Below are 21,287 nucleotides of genomic sequence, written 5' to 3' on the forward strand. Positions count from 1 at the left end.
GGCGCCGGCGGGCCTGCACCCCGGGGCAGGAGCTCCAGCCCGCCGTTGGGGCGGGCGGGGGAGCGGGCCAGCCCGGAGCCCCGCGCCCTCCATCCTTTCCTGGCCCCGCACTTTGTCCCCGGGCCTCGCTCTGGTGGAGCGGCCCCTTTCCCTCCCGGGTGGCGTTAGGCCCCAAGTACGAACGGGAGAGGGGTTTCCTTGGCTGCCTTTTCTCTTTAAATTAAACCTTCCACTTTAAGTTTTTGAAATCGTACCCATGTGGCCTCGTGACCCGGCTTGTGCAGGGTTTTGTGTGTGTGCGTTTTATCCCAATCTCCGCGGGGGCACTCGGGTTTTTCTCCTCCCGAGTGGACTTTAGGCTGGTCGTGATCGCTTCTCGGCCTTTTGGCTAAGATCAAGTGTAGACTGGTCGTGAACTGACAGGATCGTGAGGCACATACCCTAGAACGAATTTCCAGGAAGGGGGAAAAAAAGAAGTTACTTTGGAGGAGATTGATGCTTTCCCTCCCCGGCATGCCCAGGTTTGAAATGTTTACGATTTAGGAGGAGATCGGTAGCTGTCTTTAAATGAACGTTTACAAAATACCAAGACCTACTTAACGGTTTTATGTTGTCTTTTAGGAACAGGAGGCTGAAGTTTTAAATGAGACGCGTCGTCTTTTCTAATCATCGTTTAAGGTTTCTTGTGTAAGCTTGAAGTCTTAGTTGTATGACTGTTATTTACTTTGTGTGTGTGTGTGTGTGTGTGTGTGTGCGCGTGTGTGTGCGCGCGCGCGCCAGATGAGTCCTTTTTGAAGCGCAAGTGTAAAAACGCAGATTTCTGAATCAACGCTTTCTTTAGGGATCCCTTCAGGAGTGAAGGCTAATATATTGAGTTTTATTAGTCCTTTTCCTTTGGACGGACTTGGTTTCTTAGTTTGTGTTTGCTTGCTTGCTTTCTGTATGGGAGGAAAGGTCCATGTGAGTGATGATATCATCTGAGTTCATTTCATTTTGATTCTATAATATAATATAATGTCTTTTACAGGATAGCCTCATCCTTGTTCCAGTGCAGTTTGTGGATGTTGGGTGTTTCCGTACAAAGAGGCCTGGAAAGTGATCCTGTGCTTTGGGAAAGCTCTTGGAGAAATATAGCTAGAGCATCTTTTAGCTGAAATGGATTGTGGGGAATGGTTGGATTCTCCAGTCTCTTTTGCCGAGTGGACCCAGAGGGTCGAGGTGGACTTGTTGAAGGTCAAACACTTTGAAATGATGAGAGTCAGGAGTAGAATGCGGTGCCTCCCTGCCTTATCCCTGTACGTAAATCCAGAGAAGAAGGTGGAATGCTTGGTTTTTCATGTTAGACAACGTCTGTCAGTTCGAGGTTTGAGATAAGGCGCGTTTCAGGGAGCAGTTCTGGTGGTAATCTGGCTCTTTCTCTTGTCCTGTGAGGACTTTTGGAAAGCTTTGGAATACTCCAGCTCTCCTAAATCCAGCATTATTCTAAAGGTGTCCTGCTTTTTTTTCCTTTCTTTTTTTTTAATAGTCTAAGACATCAGTGGGGATCTGCCATATCTTTTTCAAATGTTGGATGGATACTCACATAATAGTATTATCAAATGTTTATTTTATGTCTGCTATTACTGTCGAATAAGAAACACTCAGTAGAGACAAGTTCCAAGTCTGTGATAGGTGTGGAGCCATGAGAAAAATGGCTGTGAGAGATAGCTAATTTAGAATTGGTAGCGCAGGCTTTTTCCTGTTGTTTACAGAAATAAGTGAAATGTAATGATCTATATGAGGAGTTTCTCTTTATGATAACAAATGAAAAATTGAAACCTGCCACTTTTTCAGTATCAGGCATTTAAAAAAATTCTTCATTTTAAGAATTTACTATACCAGTATTTAGAACCCCTTTAACAAATAAGTCCTTAAATTGCATTGCATATTGAGGGGGGAATTGCTTCCGGGGGAATTTCTACAAGTGGAAGCTCTTGGAGGATGGTTTTAAACAGTTGTACTGGGTGGTTGGCAGGCTGGCATATTTCTTTTTAGGCTTTTAGTGATTTCACAGAGAACAGGTATGTGGTTAGTTAACAGCTGTATTTGAAGTACGCTGTTTCCAGTTCTTAATTAATATTTATGATTATGTTTTTAATAGGATTTGATACTTTAATTTTCTCCTGACACCTGCCTTTTGATTGCATGTATATGGAGTAGGAAATCAGTGTAATATTTTATTGACTTAAAGCTTTAAGGGATGGTATGTTCGTTCTTGAAGGCATTATTGTACCTCTTCATTAAACTTTCAGTGGTAGTTGTGAATGATGCACACATTTAATGACTGGGTTTTATATGTTGGTGATTATGTTTATTGTATTATAGCTTTGACTCTATGAGACATTTCCTAGGTTAATACTAAGGCAATACACTAGATCTTCCTTGGAGAGATTATCAGAATCAATTCTTGACGTGATTATCTGGCAATAGGATAATACAGTAAGTCAAGATGGGTTTTAAGGAGGATCTGAAGCTACCAGCAGCCTGGCTAATGTGTTTGTTGTGTTGCTTTACTGTCCTCCTTTGTAAAGCTTAGGAACATCTACTCATAACCTTGTAGGGTCAATATATGAGAGATTTTATTTTGTTTATTTATTTTAATTTTTAAATGTATTTTTGAGAGAGACAGAGGCAGCGTGATGGGGGAGGGGCAGAGAGAGAGGGAGACACAGAATCTGAAGCAGGCTCTTCTGAGCTGTCAGCAGAGTCTGTTGTGGCACTAGAACCTATGAACCCCATGAACCCTGAGATCATTACCTGAGCCCTTGAAGTTGGACGCTTAACGGACTGAGCCACCCAGGAACCCATATGAGAGCTTTTAGAAGATATAATGCCGAGGGGCTGTTAGTACATAGTTAATCTGGCTCTAGGCAAGAGTACCTACAGCCAAGTTGTAAGAATTGAAGTTAAATTGTAGTTGCAAGCCAGGATTTTATTGGACAATTGGAATAATGATTTCTTAGGTTGGTTTTTATAATTTAATTTCTTAAAAGTGAGAAATTAAACTAGATTAGAATTGTTTTTAACTTGATGACAGAGACAGAAAATCGGAAAGAAAGCAAATCTGGAGTTGGTGCTTTGTCATTTCACTTAGAACTCGTAGGGTTATAGCTATGCTTATTTAACCTCCATACTTTTCTGGACCACTTCCTTTCAGGCTATCAAGTACTTCAGTGAAAGAAACAAGGCTAAGGAGAACAATGAGGCAGCATATTGTGAGGAGGTAGCTCTTGAACTTGTGAAAAAGTAGATGCATAATGAGATATACAGGATTTGAGAATATCTTGTCATTTATAACTTACTCAACCTTTGGAGAATTGCTTTGACATTTTGTCTGCAATTATATGTGCAGCAGTGGCTGGAACATAAAAACCTCTGTTGGCATTTGGTCTGAGTAGTTATTTGAGAGTAAGTGACTTATTTTGGTAACCTAAAATCTGAAATAGGATTTAGAGGCAGCTGACTCAATATCCTTCTAATGGGCTTTTTTTCTCTTCATTTTGATTTTTTTTCTCTTTCTTGTAACACAAATTTAAGTAACAACCAGAACAGAGTTACATAAACTTAATAATATCCAATGTTAAGGTTGTAGGACTTCAGGTTTTTGATTTTTTGGGATTAATTTTAGATTACTAGTTAATTAAATTTTTCATGTATTGTCACAGGGCATTCATTCCTAGAGGTAAACCCTAAGTAGACAGTGCTGTCCAGTAGAATTATAACGTGAGCCACAGGAATCAAATGTTTCCCAACTTAACCGACTGAGCCACCCAGGCACCCCCAGAGAGAAACTTAAGCAGGCTCCTTGCTCATTGCAGACCCCGATGCGCGTGGCTCGATTCCACAGTCTAGGATCATGACCTGACCTGAGAATCAGAAGAGTTGGATGCTCAACTGACTGAGCCACCCAGGTGCCCCTCTAACGTGCTTTGTAGTGGCAGAAAGATCTGGAGGATACCATGGTTGCTTGTTGCGTTTCTTGGAAGTGGCATCTATCATACTTTTTTACATCTTTTGGTCAAAACAAGGCGTGTGACTGAGCCTAACATCAGTGGGTAGGGAACGGGCATTCCTCTTCATAGGAGGCATTGCAAGCAGGGGAGATGTAGAATCCTTTTATGGAAAGAACGGAAATATTTGGAAAGAATAATACAACCTCCTAGGGGCACCTGGGTGGTTCAGTTGGTTAAGCATCCGACTTCAGCATGGGTCATGATCTCACAGTTCGTGGGTTCGAGCCCCGTGTTGGGTTCTGTGCTGACAACTAGCTCAGAGCCTGGAGCCTGCTTCAGATTCTGTGTCTCCCTTTCTCTCTGACCCTCCCCTGCTCTTGCTGTCTCCCTATCTCTCAAAAATAAATTAAAAATTTTTTTTAATTAAAAAAATACAACCTCCAATATTTCAGAGTTCAGGGAATGTTTAAGGGGAAAGTTACTTTTAAGTTCAGCTCTAAAGTATAATTAGAGTAGATTAGTCTTAATCTAGGTTCTTGAATTATAAAAATGGAAGGAAGTTTTATATAGCTGGAGTGAAGACATGGGAATGGAGATAGAGTTGCTTAGTGGTGAGATACAAAAGGAGCTGGACCATATAGGTTCTTGAGAGATAGGCTGCGGCCTTTGGACTCTGCCTTAAATTTATTGGAGGCTGTTCAAAAATCTGAGCAGGGGGGCGCCTGGGTGGTTCAGTTAGTTAACCGCCTTTTGACTCTTGATTTCAGCTTAGGTCATGATGATTCATGGGATCAGGTCCTGCGTCATGCTCAGCACTGCTTGGGATTCTCTCCCTCTTTCTGCTCCGTCCCTCTTTCTCTCTTCTCTCTTTTCAAATACACTTTGAAAAAAATTAAAGCAGGAAGCAGGCTTTTAGGTTGAAAGCTCACTGTGGCTTCAGTGCTGGGAATCTGCAGCCTTGAGACTAGAGAGGCAGTTATTAAATAAATGAGGCAATAGGTAATGGTGGTCTGAACAAATGTACTAGTCCTTGAATAGTACAATAGGTAACAGAAATTCAGTGGATTGACAGGATTTGGTGATTGATTGGGGAGGAATCAAGGATAGTATTTTGGTTATCACTTGGTTAGTGGGTCATTTTCTGGCAATAGAGAACCCAGGAAGAGGATCTGGTGGGTTTTTTTTTCTTTTTCTTTTGACTGGGAGTGGGGAGTAAAGGTAGGAAGTTGAGTTTGGGTGTGGTTATAGTGAGTTGCTGTGGATATCCAGTTGGAAGTGTCTATATTGCTACTGTAAATGGGCCTGGAGTTCGGAGAGAAGACTGAGCTGGTGATAGAAATTATTAGCATATAGATAGTAATTGAAGTTATGGGAATAAATACTGTCACTCCAAATGAGAATGTTATATTGATAGTGATTTTCAAAGGATGGTGGGTGGGGGTCCTGGGTGGCTCTGTCTGTTGAGCCTCTGACTTCGGCTCAGTTAAGGATCTCGTGGTTTGTGAGTTCGAGTCCTGCATCGGGCTCTGTGTTGACAACTCAGAGCCTGGAGCCTGCTTCAGATTCTGTCTCCCTCTCTTTCTGCCCCTCCCCAGCTCATGCTGTCTCTGTCACTCAATGCTAAATAAGCGTTAAAAAAAATTTCTTAAATGTGGGAAAGCCATGTATCCGGGTAGAAGAGACTTTTATTGCTTGAAAAACTATAATCAGCAAAAAATATTTAACATTTAAATATGTATCATTTAAGAATAAAGTTTACCACGTTTTTCTTATAAGAATAGGGGTACCTGGGTGGCTCAGTCGATTAAGCTTCTGACTTCGGCTCTGGTCATGATCTTGGTTCATTGTTTAAGCCCTGTGTCTAGCACTGTGCTGACAGCTCTGAGCCTGAAGCCTGCTTCAGATTCTGTGTCTCTTCTCTCTTCCCTTCTTGCTCTCCCTCTGTGTCTCTCTCTCTCTCAAAAGTAAATAAACTTTAAAAAAAAGAATAAAAACTACAAAAGTAAAGCTCAACAAAATCTTGATCAGTGGAGTGATTTTCAGTAGTGTGGGAGCCTGAGGATTACTTCCCAGTGTGAACGTTTTTTGCATTTCTGGGGCCTGAGGGCAAATGAGATTTTAAAGTAAGCAGTAGAAGTGGGTTTAAAAACAAATAAGATTGAGTAAAAGGATGTTTGGGTGAGAAGCACAAAAGACCTGAGGGGATTACCGGGGAGGTCAATTAAAATGTTTAAAACTGTTATGGCTAGGTGGGAAGGGAGGATCAGAGGCTGAATTTAAATAATGGCTCTGTTATGGAAGAGGAAGGACATGAAGGAGAAAAACCTGAGTGGTTGCAATTTGGGACTGAAGAGTTGAGTATGATTCCGTGATTTCTGACTTGGACACCGTGGCCATTCAGCGAGATTGTGAATAACTGTTAAGGAGCAAATTTAGGAGGGGAGGGAAGGGGTAATTAGAGTTTAGTTTAGAAAAAGTTGGAATTGAAGTATCATTGAGGCATCTAGGCGATACCCATCTGTTGGCTATATAGGTCTAGGTCGAAGGAGACTCACTGGGCGCATGATTCCTGATTCCTGCTTTTAAAAATAACAGCTAGGGGCGCCTGGGTGGCTCAGTCGGTTGAGTCTCCTGCTTCGGCTCGGGTCAGATCTCACGTCCCTGGGTTCGAGCCCCGCGTCGGGCTCTGTGCTGACGGCTGGTTCAGAGCCTGGAGCCTGCTTCAGTTCTGTGTCTCCTTCTCTCTGCCCTTCCCTCTCTCATGCTCTGTCTCTCTCTGTATCAAAAATAAATAAAAACATTAAAAAAAAATAACAGCTAATAACAGAAACTTAATATTTTTTTAGATGTAGTTTTATCTCACATTCTCTCTGATGATTACATAGTGAATTTCTTTAGTATTACTAAGTAATGTATTAGAGTGTTGTCAAGCTTTTTGAATGTTTAAATCCACTTACTGATTTTTTTCTTTTTAAGTTTTTTTAAAATATTTATTTATTTTTGAAAGACAGAGAGAGCATGAGCAGGGGAGGGGCAGAGAGAGAGGGAGACACAGAATCCATCCGAAGCAGGCTTCAAGCTCTGAGCTGTCAGCACAGAGCCTGACGTGGGGCTTGAACTCCCGAACCATGAGATCATGACCTGAGCCGAAGTCGGCTGCTTAACTGACTGAGCCACTCAGGTGCCCTATTTTTATTTATTTTGAGAGAGAGAGGGAGAGAGAGAGAGAGCAAGCAGAGGAGGGGCAGAGAGAGGGAGACAGAATCTGAAGCAGGCTTCGCAGTCAGTGCAGACCCCGATACTGGGCTGGGCTTAAACTCACTAACTGTGAGAGCTGAAATCAAGAGTGGGACGCTTAACCGGCTGAATCATTCTGGCACCCCTGCTTCTTTCTGTCGTGATTCACCCCTGCCCCCTGTGCAAACTGACAGAAACAGAAGAATTTGTCTTATTGATTAGTTATGATGATGTCACTTTGAAAGCCATGCTAGTTCCTTTTCTATAAGTTTTTATAAATTTTCAGTGAGATTGAATTTATGTAGCTTTATATGGATGCTTGACTCCTGGGCTTTACTGGTATTCTATTTTGTTTAATCATTTAAATATTAGTACCACCCCTCTGGTGAGGAAAATAGACTTAAACTGTTTTGTTTTTGGCAGACCCAGAGAATGCTACAGTAAGGTGCTTATACTGTCGGTTAAAACTACTATTTTGGATATCTATGGATTTGTCCCTGTCGTCTATCTTTGCACTGATTTCAAAAAATCTCTGTATATTTATTTACTTTAAAAAATTTTTTTAATGTTTATATTTGATACAGAGAGACAGCACATGAGAGGGGGAGGGGCAGAGAGAGAAGGAGACACAGAACCGGAAGCAGGCTCCAGGCTCTGAGCTAGCTGTCAGCACAGAGCCTGACACGGGGCTCGAACCCATGAACGTGAGATCTGACCTGAGCCGAATCGGAGGCCTAACCGACTGAGCCACCCAGGCACCCCTTCTCTGTATATTTAAAATTAATTACTTGGGGCACCTGGGTGGCTCAGTCGCTTAAGCGTCCAGCTTCCAGCTTTGGTTCAGGTCATGATCTCACGGTTCGGGGATTCGAGCCCTGCGTCGGGCTCTGTGCTGACAGGTAGCTCAGAGGCTAGAGCCTGCTTCGGATTGTGTCTCCCTATCTCTCTGACCCTCCCCTGCTCATGCTGTATCTCTCTGTCTCTCAAAAAATAAATAAATAGGAATAAAAATAAAATGAATTACTTGTTGAGTTGTGAGGTAGTATTACAGAGGGGGCTGCTTTAATACTTTTATTTCAACTACTATAAAAAGTGTCACTTGGAAAGTATAGAGATTGGCAGCTAATTCTCTAGTTGTGGTGTCAGTTTATTTTCTTGGGTAGCATCTGTTACTGTGCATAAAATAAATTAGTTAACTTGTCATTTGAGTTTGAATGTGTCTGGCTGATAGTGAATTCCAGTTGGGATGATGTGGAAAGTTACCATTTATATGGCACTAACTTCTAGGATGTTCTCTTCCTCCATCTGCCTTACAAAGACCGAACAATGTATGGTAAATGACTTGTGAGTGTGTATTATTGGAGACTACATAAAGGCTGGATAAATATGATATCGAAATCATTTTCAGGATTTTATGGAATTTATTTTTTAAACTTAACAGGTGTTTCCAAAGTAGGCTGGAAGGCTTCTAGTAAGTGGATCATTAGCTTATGCACAGGGCTTTTCAAATTGCCTGTGAGATTGGGGTAGTCCTCTCTTCTTTCTATGGAAGATTCTTAAACTTTCTGACTAAGTTAGGTAAGAATTCCACATACCTTACATTCTTATTTCTTATGGCTTGTGTTTAATTTACCTTTATTTTGTCTTATAAATTTTTAGTACCTGGGGAGTCTTACTGAAATGAAACAGATGAATTGAGGGGCGCCTGGGTGGTTTAATCGGTTTAGTGTCCGACTTGGCTCAGGTCACAATCTCATGATTCAGTTCGAGTCTGAGCCCCACATCGGGCTCTGGTCTGACAACTCAGAGCCTGGAACCTGTTTCCGACTCTCTTGTCTCCTTCTGTCTATGCCCTTTCCCCGCTCATGAATCATGTCTCTCAAAAATAAATAAACATCAAAAAAATTAAAAAAAAAAAGAAACCAGATAATTGAATAAATCACATTTGTACTAAAATAATAATATTTTATTTGTAAAACAAAAACATGACAAACTATTTGAATCATACTTTGGCTTTAAGAATTTTGTTTGGATTTGCCACTTGAAAACTCTGATTTCAATTTTATGTTATGCTATAGAATACAGAAAGGATGCTATATATAGACTTTTTTCTGTATAAGTAATTTGTGGATATGGATAAGTTTTCTCTGTTGCTTGAATATTGTTTTCCTGAGCCACTGTTAACAGAGAGTATGAGGCCCGCTTGGAAAGGTACAGTGAGCGCATTTGGACCTGTAAGAGTACCGGAAGCAGTCAGCTAACACACAAGGAGGCCTGGGAGGAGGAACAAGAAGTTGCTGAACTGTAAGTAATAGGAAGCATTGCCCTTCTAGCCCCATCTTCACGTAATTGGGAAAGTGGGAATATTAATAGTAAAGCAGTATTTATATTTAAATATGTGGGCATACATTGGAATACATTACATTAGTATAATGTATTGGTGTCTGAGTGCCTGTGCCTAGTGGCATTTTGCTGGTAACAAAGTATGTAAAATATATAGTTGTGTGTACACTTATTTAGGTATTTACCAGGCTTTTGAGTGTTCTTCCTCTGTATTTTTTTTTAATTAAAAATTTTTTAATCTTTTTTTTTTTTTTTTTAGTTTTGAGACAGAGAGACAGACAGAGTTTGAACAGGCAAGGGACAGATAGGGAGAATCGGAAGCCTGATGTGGGGCTTGAACTCATGAACTGCGGGATCATGACCTGAGCTGAAATCGGACGCTCAACCAACTGAGCCACCCAGACACCCCTCTATACTTTTACCTTGTAAATATTCTGGAAATGTTCTAAGCAAAGGAAGCTGATACAATCTGGAAGTAATACAGGGCCAGCAAATTAGAAAATTTTCTTTATTTTGTGGTCATTTGAAATTTAAGACAGTCTTACAGTAGCTACCAAAAAGAAATACAGTTTGGGGTGCCTGAGTGGCTGAGTCAGTTGTTTGAGTGGCTCTGGGGAGGGGCAGAGAGAGAGAGAGAGAGAGAGAGAGAGAGAGACAGAATCTAAAGCAGGCTTCAGTCTCTGAACTGTCAGCACAGAGCCTGATGTGGAATTTGAACCCACAAACGGTGAGATCATGACCTGAGCCAAAGTTGGACGCTTAACTGATTGAGCCACCCAGGCATCCCTGGATTAGTGTTAATTTCATATGTGTCTTATAGATATGTGTAGACCAGGAACTGTTCAGCCTTTTCTGTAGAGTGCCAGTTAGTAAATATTTTAGGGTCTGTGCCTTAGCTATTCATCTGTGACATTGTACAGTGAAAATAGTGATAGGTAAAATGTAAATGAATGTGAATGGCTGTAAATAAAAGAAATTTTTATTTACAAAACTGGTGGTAGGCTGAATTTGGCCCTTGGGCTGTTGCTGATCCCCACAGTAGCTTGTGAACTTTTTTAAAAATTAAACTTTTTACTTATTTTTTAAAAACATTTTTTGTCAAGCTAGCCAACATACAGTGTATATATACAGTGTGCTCTTGGCTTTGGGAGTAGATTCCCATGATGCATCACTTATATACAGCATCTGGTGCTCATCCCACAAGTGCCCTCCTCAGTGCTCATTACCCGTTTCCCCGCCCCTGCACCTTCCTATCAGCCCTCAGTTTGTTCTCTATATTCAAGAGTGTCTTATGATTTGCCTCCATCTCGGTTTGAAAGTATTTTTTTCCCCTTCCTAGCTTGTGGATTTTTTTTTTTAGCATTTTTTTTTTAGTTTTGGGAGAGAGAGCGAGAGGGTGCAAGCAGGGGGGGGGTTAGAGAGGGAGACACAGAATATGAAGCAGGCCACAGGCTCCGAGCTGTCAGCACAGAGTACAGAGCACAGAGCGGGGCTTGAACTCCACGAACTGTGAAATCATGACCTGAGTTGAAGTCAGACACTTAACCAACTGAGCCACCCAGGTGCCCCGTAGCTTGTGGACTTCTTGAGGGTGGGTCTCTTATTTGATGTGAATTGATTGCAGTGCTGAGGCACTATGTTCTGTACTGTATAAGCACTTACTGTTTGCTCTTTGCAAATAAAGAGAATGTTGCCTTCTCTGGGTGTCTTTTTGGGACAAAAAGTTACGTGTGTATAAATTCAATGTAAATAAAAGATATAACTATTAATTACAACAAAGAGTATGAAGAGTACTGAAGAGGAAATCGGTTATTGTTACTTGTAATATCATATGCGAGAAAAAAACCAAAGAGAATCTGGTGAAAAACTGTTAGGAGTAATGAGGGAATTCAGTTTCAAAATGTAAACAAGTTGCTTTCCTCCACACAAAGAGGCAGTGGGAATTTAGAGGCTAGAGACTAATCTGGAATTGTTAGGGGAAACTTCATGTGGCTTCACTAGGAAGGGGACACTTGAAGGTTAGTTTGTACCAGATATAGAAGACAAGATGAGCTGTTCGTATTTAATACTGTGAACAATAGGAGGACAGCAGTAATTTTTGAACAGTAGAGAAACGTGGGATGGTTTCGATGATTGATGTTTAGGCTTTGAGATTAATCTGGGAGCCGTGTAGGAGGAGTTCGAGAAGGAAAAGCAGGTAGGAAGTTGATGTGGGCTTGCTAGGATAGTATTCAGGTGGGGAGTCATGGCATTATTGGAAATAGAAATACTGAGTTGGATTCTGTAATCCTTCCTGAAAAGAGGGTTTTGGGCCATAACTTTGGAAAACTGCTACCAGGGCGCCAGGGTGGCTCCGTCGGTTAAGCCTCCGACTTCAGCTCAGGTCAGATCTCATGTTCATGGGTTTGAGCCCCATGTAAGGCTCTGTGCTGACAGCTAGCTCAGAGCCTGGAGCCTGCTTCCAGTTCTGTGTCTCCTTCTCTCTCTGCCCCTCCCCCTCTCATGCTCTGTCTCTCTCTGTATCAGAAATAAATAAAATATTAAAAATTTTTTTTTTTTAAAAAAAGGAAAACTGCTACAGATTTTCTTGAAAAGTCATAATACTTAGCCTGTTAAAGATATTCAGAAGACCTCCAGTAAAGAAACTGTAGCTTGGCTTAACCCTGTGGATCTCAAACTTACTTGACCTTAGAAACCATTACATCAGAGTGAAGTTTTGAGGAACACAGATGGGGGATGTTTTAAGTGATTTGATAGTGAACAGAATATAGGGAGTGATGAGAGAGATTACTGAAAAAGCATGGTTTTACAATTTTTATTCAAGGTAGAAATCTTTTCTTCTTATTGCAGCTTATAAAAGTTAGGCATACTTGTTAATAAGAATGTAAACAATACAGAGTTAGTAAAAGAATCTGAAGTAGCCGTGGACAATGAAGTTTTAAAAAGCCTGGTGACTGTGAGGCTTAATGGAGAGTGAGCATTTATAGGAGCCAGGAAAGGCCTCATGGAGTTAAGGAGTCTGAGGACATCTCTGGAGGATGATTAAGCTTGGAGGGAGGATGGTGGGGAGAGGACAAAGGTCACAGCCTTAGCAAAGGCAGGGAGAATAGAAGCTAATTGATTGGGATTGGGGAATAGCAGATATAACAGTTTTAAATTGTTAAGTTTTAACAATTTTAAGGCAGTATGATAAGAGATTTTTAAGGCAGTATGATAAGAGATTTTAAGTCTAGCAGTCAGTTGGAGGAACATTTTTAATTATAAACAGAGAGTGACTAGGAATATGATGATAGGAAGCCTAATATTTGGCTGTGTATGAATGTTCTTGTGCCTGGTCCTCACCTTTGCCCTGCAACACTAAGATTGACCGGCCTGGCCAGACCTGGAGATCTTAACGAGTTTAGAGTTTAGGTTGCTTCCCATTATCTGCTATCATGAGGAATGCAGCAGTGAATATCTTTGTACACACATAACACTTTGGATAATTGTTGTTGAACGGCCTTCCAAAAGAGTTAACCTAGGCTGTCAGCTGTGCATGAGTATGCACGTTGCACTCTTCCCTTGCTTATACTGGGCATGTTCATGAGTTTAATAAGTAGAAAGTAGAACTTCATTGTTTTACTTTTGTAAGAGCTTTGGAGTTCAAGTTATGGATTTAGTCCTTCCTGATTTATTTTCCTTACTCATAAAATGAGAATTCTAGACCCCTCCTGAGATAATATGGGTATTAACTGAATGAATGCATAGGGTGACATTTTCTTGACAAAGGTGTAAAAAAGATAGACTCAAGTTACAGTCTTCTAAACAAAAATATACAAAGGGTATGAATGAATAATTCATACCTGAAAAGGGAAGTCTATTATAAAAACAAATGGGAAAATGTTCAGCCTTATTGATGATGTGCCTATTACTCTTATTTTCCGGATGAGAAAATTAACCTGGATAGGCCCGTCTAACAGAGTTCTTTAACAGTTGTTCTTTGTCCTGTGTGCCACATGGCTTTTAATCTTTGTATTCCCCGGTGCTTCACTTACATTTGCTAAAGAAATGTTTGAATTAACTTGAATTACTTCTCTAAGTAGGTTTTTGTGCATTTTCTTGGTAACTAATAATGTGTTTGTTTAGTTTGAAGGAGGAGTTCCCTGCATGGTACGAGAAACTTGTTCTGGAAATGGTTCACCATAACACAGCCTCTTTAGAGAAGTTAGTAGATACTGCTTGGTTGGAGATCATGACCAAATACGCTGTGGGAGAAGAGTGTGATTTTGAGGTAAGCACCCCCTCGCTTGTTTTGGGGTTTGACTCCGTCACCATATATCAGGATTAGAGCTTCCAGGATAGATTATAGAGTACATTTCTGTGTGCAAAATTGTGTTATGTTTGAAGTTTACTTTACTTAGTATCGGATATCCTCTCCCCACTCCCATCTTTATGTGTTATTGGTGCAAGCCGGGAAGAGGGGGTGGAAAGTGGGGGAGGGGGAGAGAAAGAGAGAATCCTAAGCAGGTACCAAGCTCAGCACAGAACCCATCTTGGGGCTTCGATCACATGATCCTGGCATCATGACCTGAGCCAAAATGAAGAGTTGGAAGCTCAACTGACTGAGCCACCCCGGCACCCATAGATGGAAAATTTTCTAATCAAAATTTTAGCAACAGGTTACCCATCATTACCCAGTGGGGTTAATCCTACAAATGCAAAGTTGTTATAAATTTATAATTCTTTTTTAAAATTTATTTATTTTTAAATTTATATCCAAGTTAGCATATATTGCAACAATGATTTCAAGAGTAGGTTCCTTAATGCCCCTTACCCATTTAGCCCATCCTTCTCCCACAACCCCTCCAGTAACCCTCTGTTTGTTCTCTATATTTAAGAGTCTTCTATGTTTTGTCCCCCTACCTGTTTTCATACTGTTTTTGCTTCCCTTCTCTTATGTTCATCTGTTTTTTATCTTAAATTCCTCATATGAGTGAACTCACATATTTGTCTTTCTCTGATTAATTTCACTTAGCATAATACACTCTAGTTTTATCCACATTGTTGCAAATGGCAAGATTTCATTCTTTTTGATTGCAGAATAATACTTCCTTGTGTGTATGTATATACACACCAAGTTTTCTCTATCCATTTATTTGTTGATGGACATTTGGACCCTTATAAAGTTATAATTCAAACAAGAACAACCAAGAAAAATCAGGTCATGTCCAGTTTACATACAAAAAGCATTCAACAAAATCCAACATCAGTTCCTAATCAAAACTCAGAGCAAATTACAAATAGAAAGTTCTTCAACCTGATAAAGGATATTTATAGAATAATTAACCAGTTAACATTATACCTAATGGTAAAAGACTGAATATTTGGTCTCCCACTCCACTTTGCATTGTATTTGAAATTCTAGTTAGTTGTATGTCAAGAAAAAAATAAAGCGCATCTAAATTGTAAAGGAAGAAGTACAGTTTTTTTTATGTGTGGACAGCATGATTGCCAATGTAGAAAATTTGGAATCTCCTGGGGCGCCTGGGTGGCTCAGTCGGTTAAGCGTCCGACTTAGGCTCAGGTTGTGATCTCACGGTTCATGGGTTCGAGCCCTGCATCAGGTTCTGTGCTGAAAGCTCAGAGCCTGGAGCCTGTTTCAGATTCTGTGCCCCACTCTCTCTCTCTCTGCCCCTCCCCCACTTGTGCTCTGTCTCTGTCTCAAAAATAAATAAACTATATAAAAAATTAAAAAAAAAAAGAAAATCTGGAATCTCCCATGAAACCTATTAGAATTAATAAGTGAGTTTAGCAGGGGAACAGATATAGGGTAAATAATACCCTATATGCAATTAGATGTTGAAATCTTTACAAAGATCAGTACCATTTTTGATAACATCAAAAATATGAAATGCTCTGGGAGTAAATCTGATGAGGCATATAAGACCTGTACACTAAAAATTATAAAATTTTTCTGAGAGAAATTAAAGAAGACCTTAAGGAGAGATATACTTTGTTCGTGGGTCAGAAAACTCAGTATTGTTAAAATATCACTTCTTCCCAAATTGATGCATAGATTCAGCACAATTACAATATAATTCCAACAGCTTTTCAACTGTACTCAAATTAATAATAATTTAAAAAATCCCAGCAGCTTTTTTTTGTAGGAACTGTCAAGATGATTGTAAAATTCTTGTGAAAATGCAAAGAATCTAGCCAAAAGAACTTTGACAAAGAACAACCAAGTTAGAGGTATAATACTATCTGATTTGAGCCTTATTTTCACATATTAAAGTGGTGTGAAAATCATGTAAAGATAGACTAATAGATTAAGTGGAACACAGCATCGAGAAATAGACTCATGCCTCTGTCCATATGTATACATGCTACTGATTTTTGATAGAGTTAGAAAGATGATTTTTTAAATTTTATTTTATTTTTTTTAAATAGTTTATTGTCAAATTGGTTTCCATATAACACCCAGTGCTCTTCCCCACAAGTGCCCCCCACCATCACCACCACCTCTTTTCCCCCCTCCCCCTTCCCCTTCAACCCTCAGTTCATTTTCAGTATTCAATAGTTTCTCAAGTTTTGCATCCCTCTCTCCCCAACTCTCTTTCCCTCTTCCCCTCCCCCTGGTCCTCCGTTAGGTTTCTCCTGTTCTCCTGTTAGACCTATGAGTGCAAACATATGGTATGAGTTAGAAAGATGATTAAGTGAAGAAAAGATAATCTTTTCAACAGCTGATTCTAAAATAATTAGATATCTATATGTATAGTTATTTTTAAAATACTTTATTTTTAATTTTTAAAATATTTTTATTTATTTTTGGGGGAGAGAGAGGCAGAGCATGAACAGGGGAGGGGCAGAGAGAGAGAGGGAAACACAGAATCTGAAGTAGGCTCCAGGCTCTGAGCTGTCAGCACAGAGCCTGACATGGGGCTCGAACCCACAAACCCATGGGGTCATGACCTGAGCCGAAGTCGGATGCTGAGCCGACTGAGCCCTCAGGTGCCCCTAAAGATTTTATTCTTAAGTAATCTCTACACCCAATGTGGAGCTCAAACTTAGAACCCTGGGATCAAGAGTTGCCTGCTCTTCTGACTGACTGAGCCAGCCAGGCACCCCTATAGTTGATTTTTTTTTAATGAAAATTCTTATTTATTTATTTATTTACTTACTTTTAAAATGTTTTTATTCATTTCTGAGAGAGAGAGAGAGAGAGAGAGAGAGAGAGAGAGAGAGACAGCATGAATGGGGGAGGAGCAGAGAGAGAGAGGGAGGAGACACAAAAGGCTCCAGGGTCCAAGTTGTTAACACAGAGCCCGATGTAGGGCTTGAACTCAAAAACTGAGATCACGACCTGAGCTGAAGTCAGATGCTTAACTGACTGAGCCACTCAGACTCCCCCAAAATGGAAATTCTTGAACTATATTTTACACATGTCAGTTTAGTGTAGTGATGGCCTTTTAGCCTCAGTACGTTGGTATGTGAAATATGAACTAGACTGTGATCATTTTATTTTCTAAGGTATCCTATTTCTGTTTAGAAGTATGAAAAACAAAGTTGGAAAAAAATCACAACTTGGCTACTTTTTCAGTGAATTTTGTCAGGTGAAGTGGGATGTATATTGGATAATATATTCTAAATATTTTTCGGTTTCTGGTTCTTTATTATCTTTGATTCTCTCTTTGTCTTCTCTATAGGTTGGGAAGGAAAAAATGCTCAAGGTGAGGATTGTGAAGATTCATCCTTTGGAGAAGGTGGATGAAGAGGCCACTGAGAAGAAATCAGATGGTGCCTGTGATTCTCCCTCAAGTGACAAAGAAAATTCTGGCCAAATTGCTCAGGATCATCAGAAGAAGGAACCAATTGTAAAAGAGGATGAAGGAAGGAGAGAAAGTATTAGTATGTATGATGCTAGCTTTCCTTAGTGAGTTATGCTACTCTGTTTATTTTATCCTATACAAATCTTTTGCGTTCTCTAGCAATTAAATTTGTAATTAAGTTTTGTAGATAGCTAGACATGTTTTTGTTCATTTATGATTCAGAAAACAATGAAAATATCCACTAAGGGGATCATGATTTAATTTTCCCCACACAGTTAAGATCAGGATGAAGTCCTTACTTTAGGCTGCTTGGAAATCTTTGTGCACATACCTGCCTACTCAGGATGGGAAAGTTTCCTTTTCTCCAAGTTGGACATCTGTAAAGATGCTTGGAGGGGGGTGATTAGAGTAGGAGGGGCTAATTCAGATCACTTCCTTTTTTTCCTTCCTTTCTTTCTTCCTTTCATATATGTTGGTTTATTTTTGAGAATCAGTGTGCATGTGCGCTCACAAGCTGGGGATAGGCAGAGAGAGAGAGGGGAGTTACAGAATCTGAAGCAGGCTTCAGGCTCTGAGCTGTCAGTGCAGAGGCTGACGGGCTCAAACTCCTGAACCATTAGATCATGACCTGAGCTCAAGTCAGTCGCTTAACCAAGTGAGCCACCCAGGTACTCTGCTCGGGTGTGTGCGTGTTTTGTTTCATTTTGCAAGCCAGTGTGGTGCTTTTAAGAGATTTCATTTTATCTGTATAAATTCAGGTCCCTCTCAGACGGGAGCTGTCAGAATTGTGAAACTCTATAAGTAAATTTTACGGGCCTGGCGACCTTTACAATATTTTGAAAGTTGAAAACAGATGTTGCTTACTGGGGAGACTTTTTATTTTTAGTCCCTGAGGCCCTTTTTTTTAAATTTGTGTAAATAAGGAATTTGGATCCCTTCTTTCCCCAAAAACAGTACTACTCAGAGGGTTTGTGTATACTGATCCCCCCTCCCTGTTACTGTTAGAGGATCCAATAATTTTATTTAACTTAATTATTTAACTGTCACAAAGTTTGAGTTAGAATGTTGCGTTAGAATATTCCACCGTCTGCCTTCTATTTTGTGTCTCCAGATGATTTGGATGTGTACAGGTGGTTCTAGAGGGATGTCCTTATCTAGTCCCAAGGCAGCTTCTGAGATTGTTGTGTAGTTGCTGCCTTTCCCTTCTCTCTGGGTTGTTGATACTACAGTTTTGTTTTTCACCATGTAGTGTGAACTCTAATGTCTGTGTTTTTCAGTTTTTTACCTTTTTGATACTGGAGGTTTATAATATGTGCGTTATTATAGTTCCTGAGATTTGAGGAGGATAAGTGTTGTAGTTAAGTGTTGGCTGATACGTCTTCTAACACTTCTAGAATCAGATAGTTGGCATACCAATGATGTGTTATAGTTGTTTTATACCTTAAGCATCTTGAACCAAGAACTGCTGGTTTTAGGCTTTGGCTTATTTTTTAGAGTGTGCACCTTAGTTCAGGTTTTCATTACTGGGATATAATGTTATTACTAAGTATACTGTTAAGAGTAGTAGGTGAGCTGAAGAATTAGTGTTATGATGTACTCAATGTTCTCAGGAAAAATTGATTAGAATTTCCATAGAAATATGATAGGCAAATTCCAGTATGAAAAATATGTTCTCATGATGTGATCTTGCCTTCTACTTTGTTGGTGGGGGGAAATAATGTATTAGGGAAGGAACTTTGCAGCTTTGTGTTCCTAACCTCTCTGGTAGGAATTCCTGTATTCTTCCTCTATCTTACAAGGGAGTGGTCTTTCCAATTGGCCAAGATACTTGTGCTTTGAATTCCATTCCCTCCTAGTTTTTCAAGGAATGAGTAAACTTTTATTACTCTCATATAGAGTGTTTTAAACCCTCTTTCTAATGGTTCTTTTAAATAAAGTCCTGTTTTCTAAAAACAAAGACTATTCTCCCTTGATCCTGTTGTTCTTTTTCTGCCTTACTCATTCAGCGTAAGATTCTTGAGAGTGTTGTCTCTGACCATCAGTTTATTCCTTACACTGTTATAGTGTGATTTCCACCTCTTTATTCCTAAAACTATTCCTAATAAGGTTATAGGTGACCCTCTAATTGCAAAATTCACTGATTTTCTTCTTTGTTTTTTTACTTTTCTGTTCCATTTAACACTGTTGGTCACTCTCATGAAAGATCAGCTTATTTAGTACCATAGTCTCAGATTTCCCAACTGCTTGTCTGTTGTTTGCTTTTAGTAATTTCTGCATGCAATATGGGACTTGAACTCATGACCCTGAGATCCAGAGTCACATATTCTTCCAACTGAGCAAGCCACACCCCTCCTTTTTTTAACCTCCTTTTTTTATTAAATTATTTTTCATAGGATTTTATGCTGCTTCCCCTTCTTTTTTTGTGGGATGCAAAAAGGTGATTTTAATAACACACAGGGACAGGGCCTGTTGGCAGGAAGAGCTGCTTGCACAAGCCTTTAAAAATTTTTAAGTTTATTTATTTTGAGAGAGAGTATATGCATGTGATTGCGAAAGGGACAGAGAAAGAGTGGGAGAGAGACTCCAAAGCAGACTCTGCACTATCAGTGAGGGGCTTGATGTGGGGCTTGAACTCATGAACTGTGAGATCATGACCTGACCCGAAAATAAGAGTTGGCCACTTGACCTACTGAGCCACCCAGGCATCTCTGCTGCCTTTTTACTTTTCTGCAGAAGTGTACTGTTTATTTCATTCCTGCTCACAGTTTAAGTTTTTAATCTGCATGCAGGTTGATGATTCCCAGGCCCACATTAGCTTAACTCCTTCATTTTAGACCTAGTCTTCACATGCCTGTCCGAGGAGTTCAAATTGAACACCTGTAAAGCTAAATTGATCATCTTACTCCTTATGCTGTCTTCCCAAGGGATGTCAACAAGAATGCTGCTAGTCTTCCAGCATTCTCTTAGTTAATGACACTATCATCTCCTTGTCCCTAAGGCAGAAAACTTGAAAACCATTAGCATTTCCACAGCTAGGTAGTTACCAAGTCTTGTCTTCTAAATACTTCTTGACTTTTTTAGTCTCCGTTCTAGTTACAGTAATTCAGATGTTTAGTATTGCATCTTGTGATTTCTTGATCTTCAATCTTATCCTGCCATTTTACTTGTTTTCTAACTGATGAAAGTGTTATTTTCTTTCTCAGTTTTTTCAGACTGGTAATCTTTCACAATGTATATCTAATTAGACGAGAAATCCATTCTTTCCCTAGTGCCCAGGAGACAAATTCCAGTTTCTAAATGGTATACGTTGTTAGGGTACCTGGCTGGGCTCAGTTGATAGAGCATGTGACTCTTGATCTTAGGGTTGTGAGTTCAAGCCCCACATTGGACACTGGACATGGAGCTTACTTTAACAAAAATAATAAATGGTGGTGCCTAGGTGGCTCAGTTAGTTAAGTGTCCAACTTTGGTTCAGGTCATGATCTCACAGTTTATGAGTTCGGGCCCCACATTGAGCTCTCTGCTGTCAGCGCAGAGCGTGCTACAGATTCTCGTTCTCCCCTCTCTGTCCTTCCCCTACTCGGACATTGCCTCTCTTTCAAAAATAAACATTGAAAAAAATGTTTAAAAAGGTATACAGTGTTGTTTATAATTTGGCTGCTATTTATCTCTTTAGTCTGATGTTTTTACTATAGCCTGGATCATATTCATTTTACTGCTTAGTCTTTCCTCTCCTTTGTCTGTCTTCCACAACAAGTTAGACATTGCTTCTCTCTGCTGTCCTAGTATTTTTTTTATACCAATCTCTGTTAAGGTATTTTAACTACATTGTATTAAAAGGTTTGTAGACTCTCACAGGCTTGATCTGCTTGAGGTAAGGACTTTATGATTCATCTTTGTGTCCCAT

General features: G+C 39.9%; 1 protein-coding gene across 1 annotated transcript in view; it reads left to right on the forward strand.

Annotated features, from left to right (window-relative positions):
• BAZ1B (bromodomain adjacent to zinc finger domain 1B) overlaps nt 1-21,287 on the forward strand; it is a 72,517-nt gene that overhangs the window by 9,266 nt on the left and 41,964 nt on the right. Inside the window, exons 3-5 of the mRNA XM_029945724.1 lie at nt 9,404-9,533; nt 13,698-13,842; nt 17,258-17,459. Of these exons, the coding sequence (XP_029801584.1) occupies nt 9,404-9,533; nt 13,698-13,842; nt 17,258-17,459 (477 nt within the window). The remainder of the gene's footprint in view (nt 1-9,403; nt 9,534-13,697; nt 13,843-17,257; nt 17,460-21,287) is intronic.

The sequence above is a fragment of the Suricata suricatta genome, chromosome 8 (genome assembly GCF_006229205.1).
Source record: "Suricata suricatta isolate VVHF042 chromosome 8, meerkat_22Aug2017_6uvM2_HiC, whole genome shotgun sequence".
Taxonomy (NCBI): Eukaryota; Metazoa; Chordata; class Mammalia; order Carnivora; family Herpestidae; genus Suricata; species Suricata suricatta.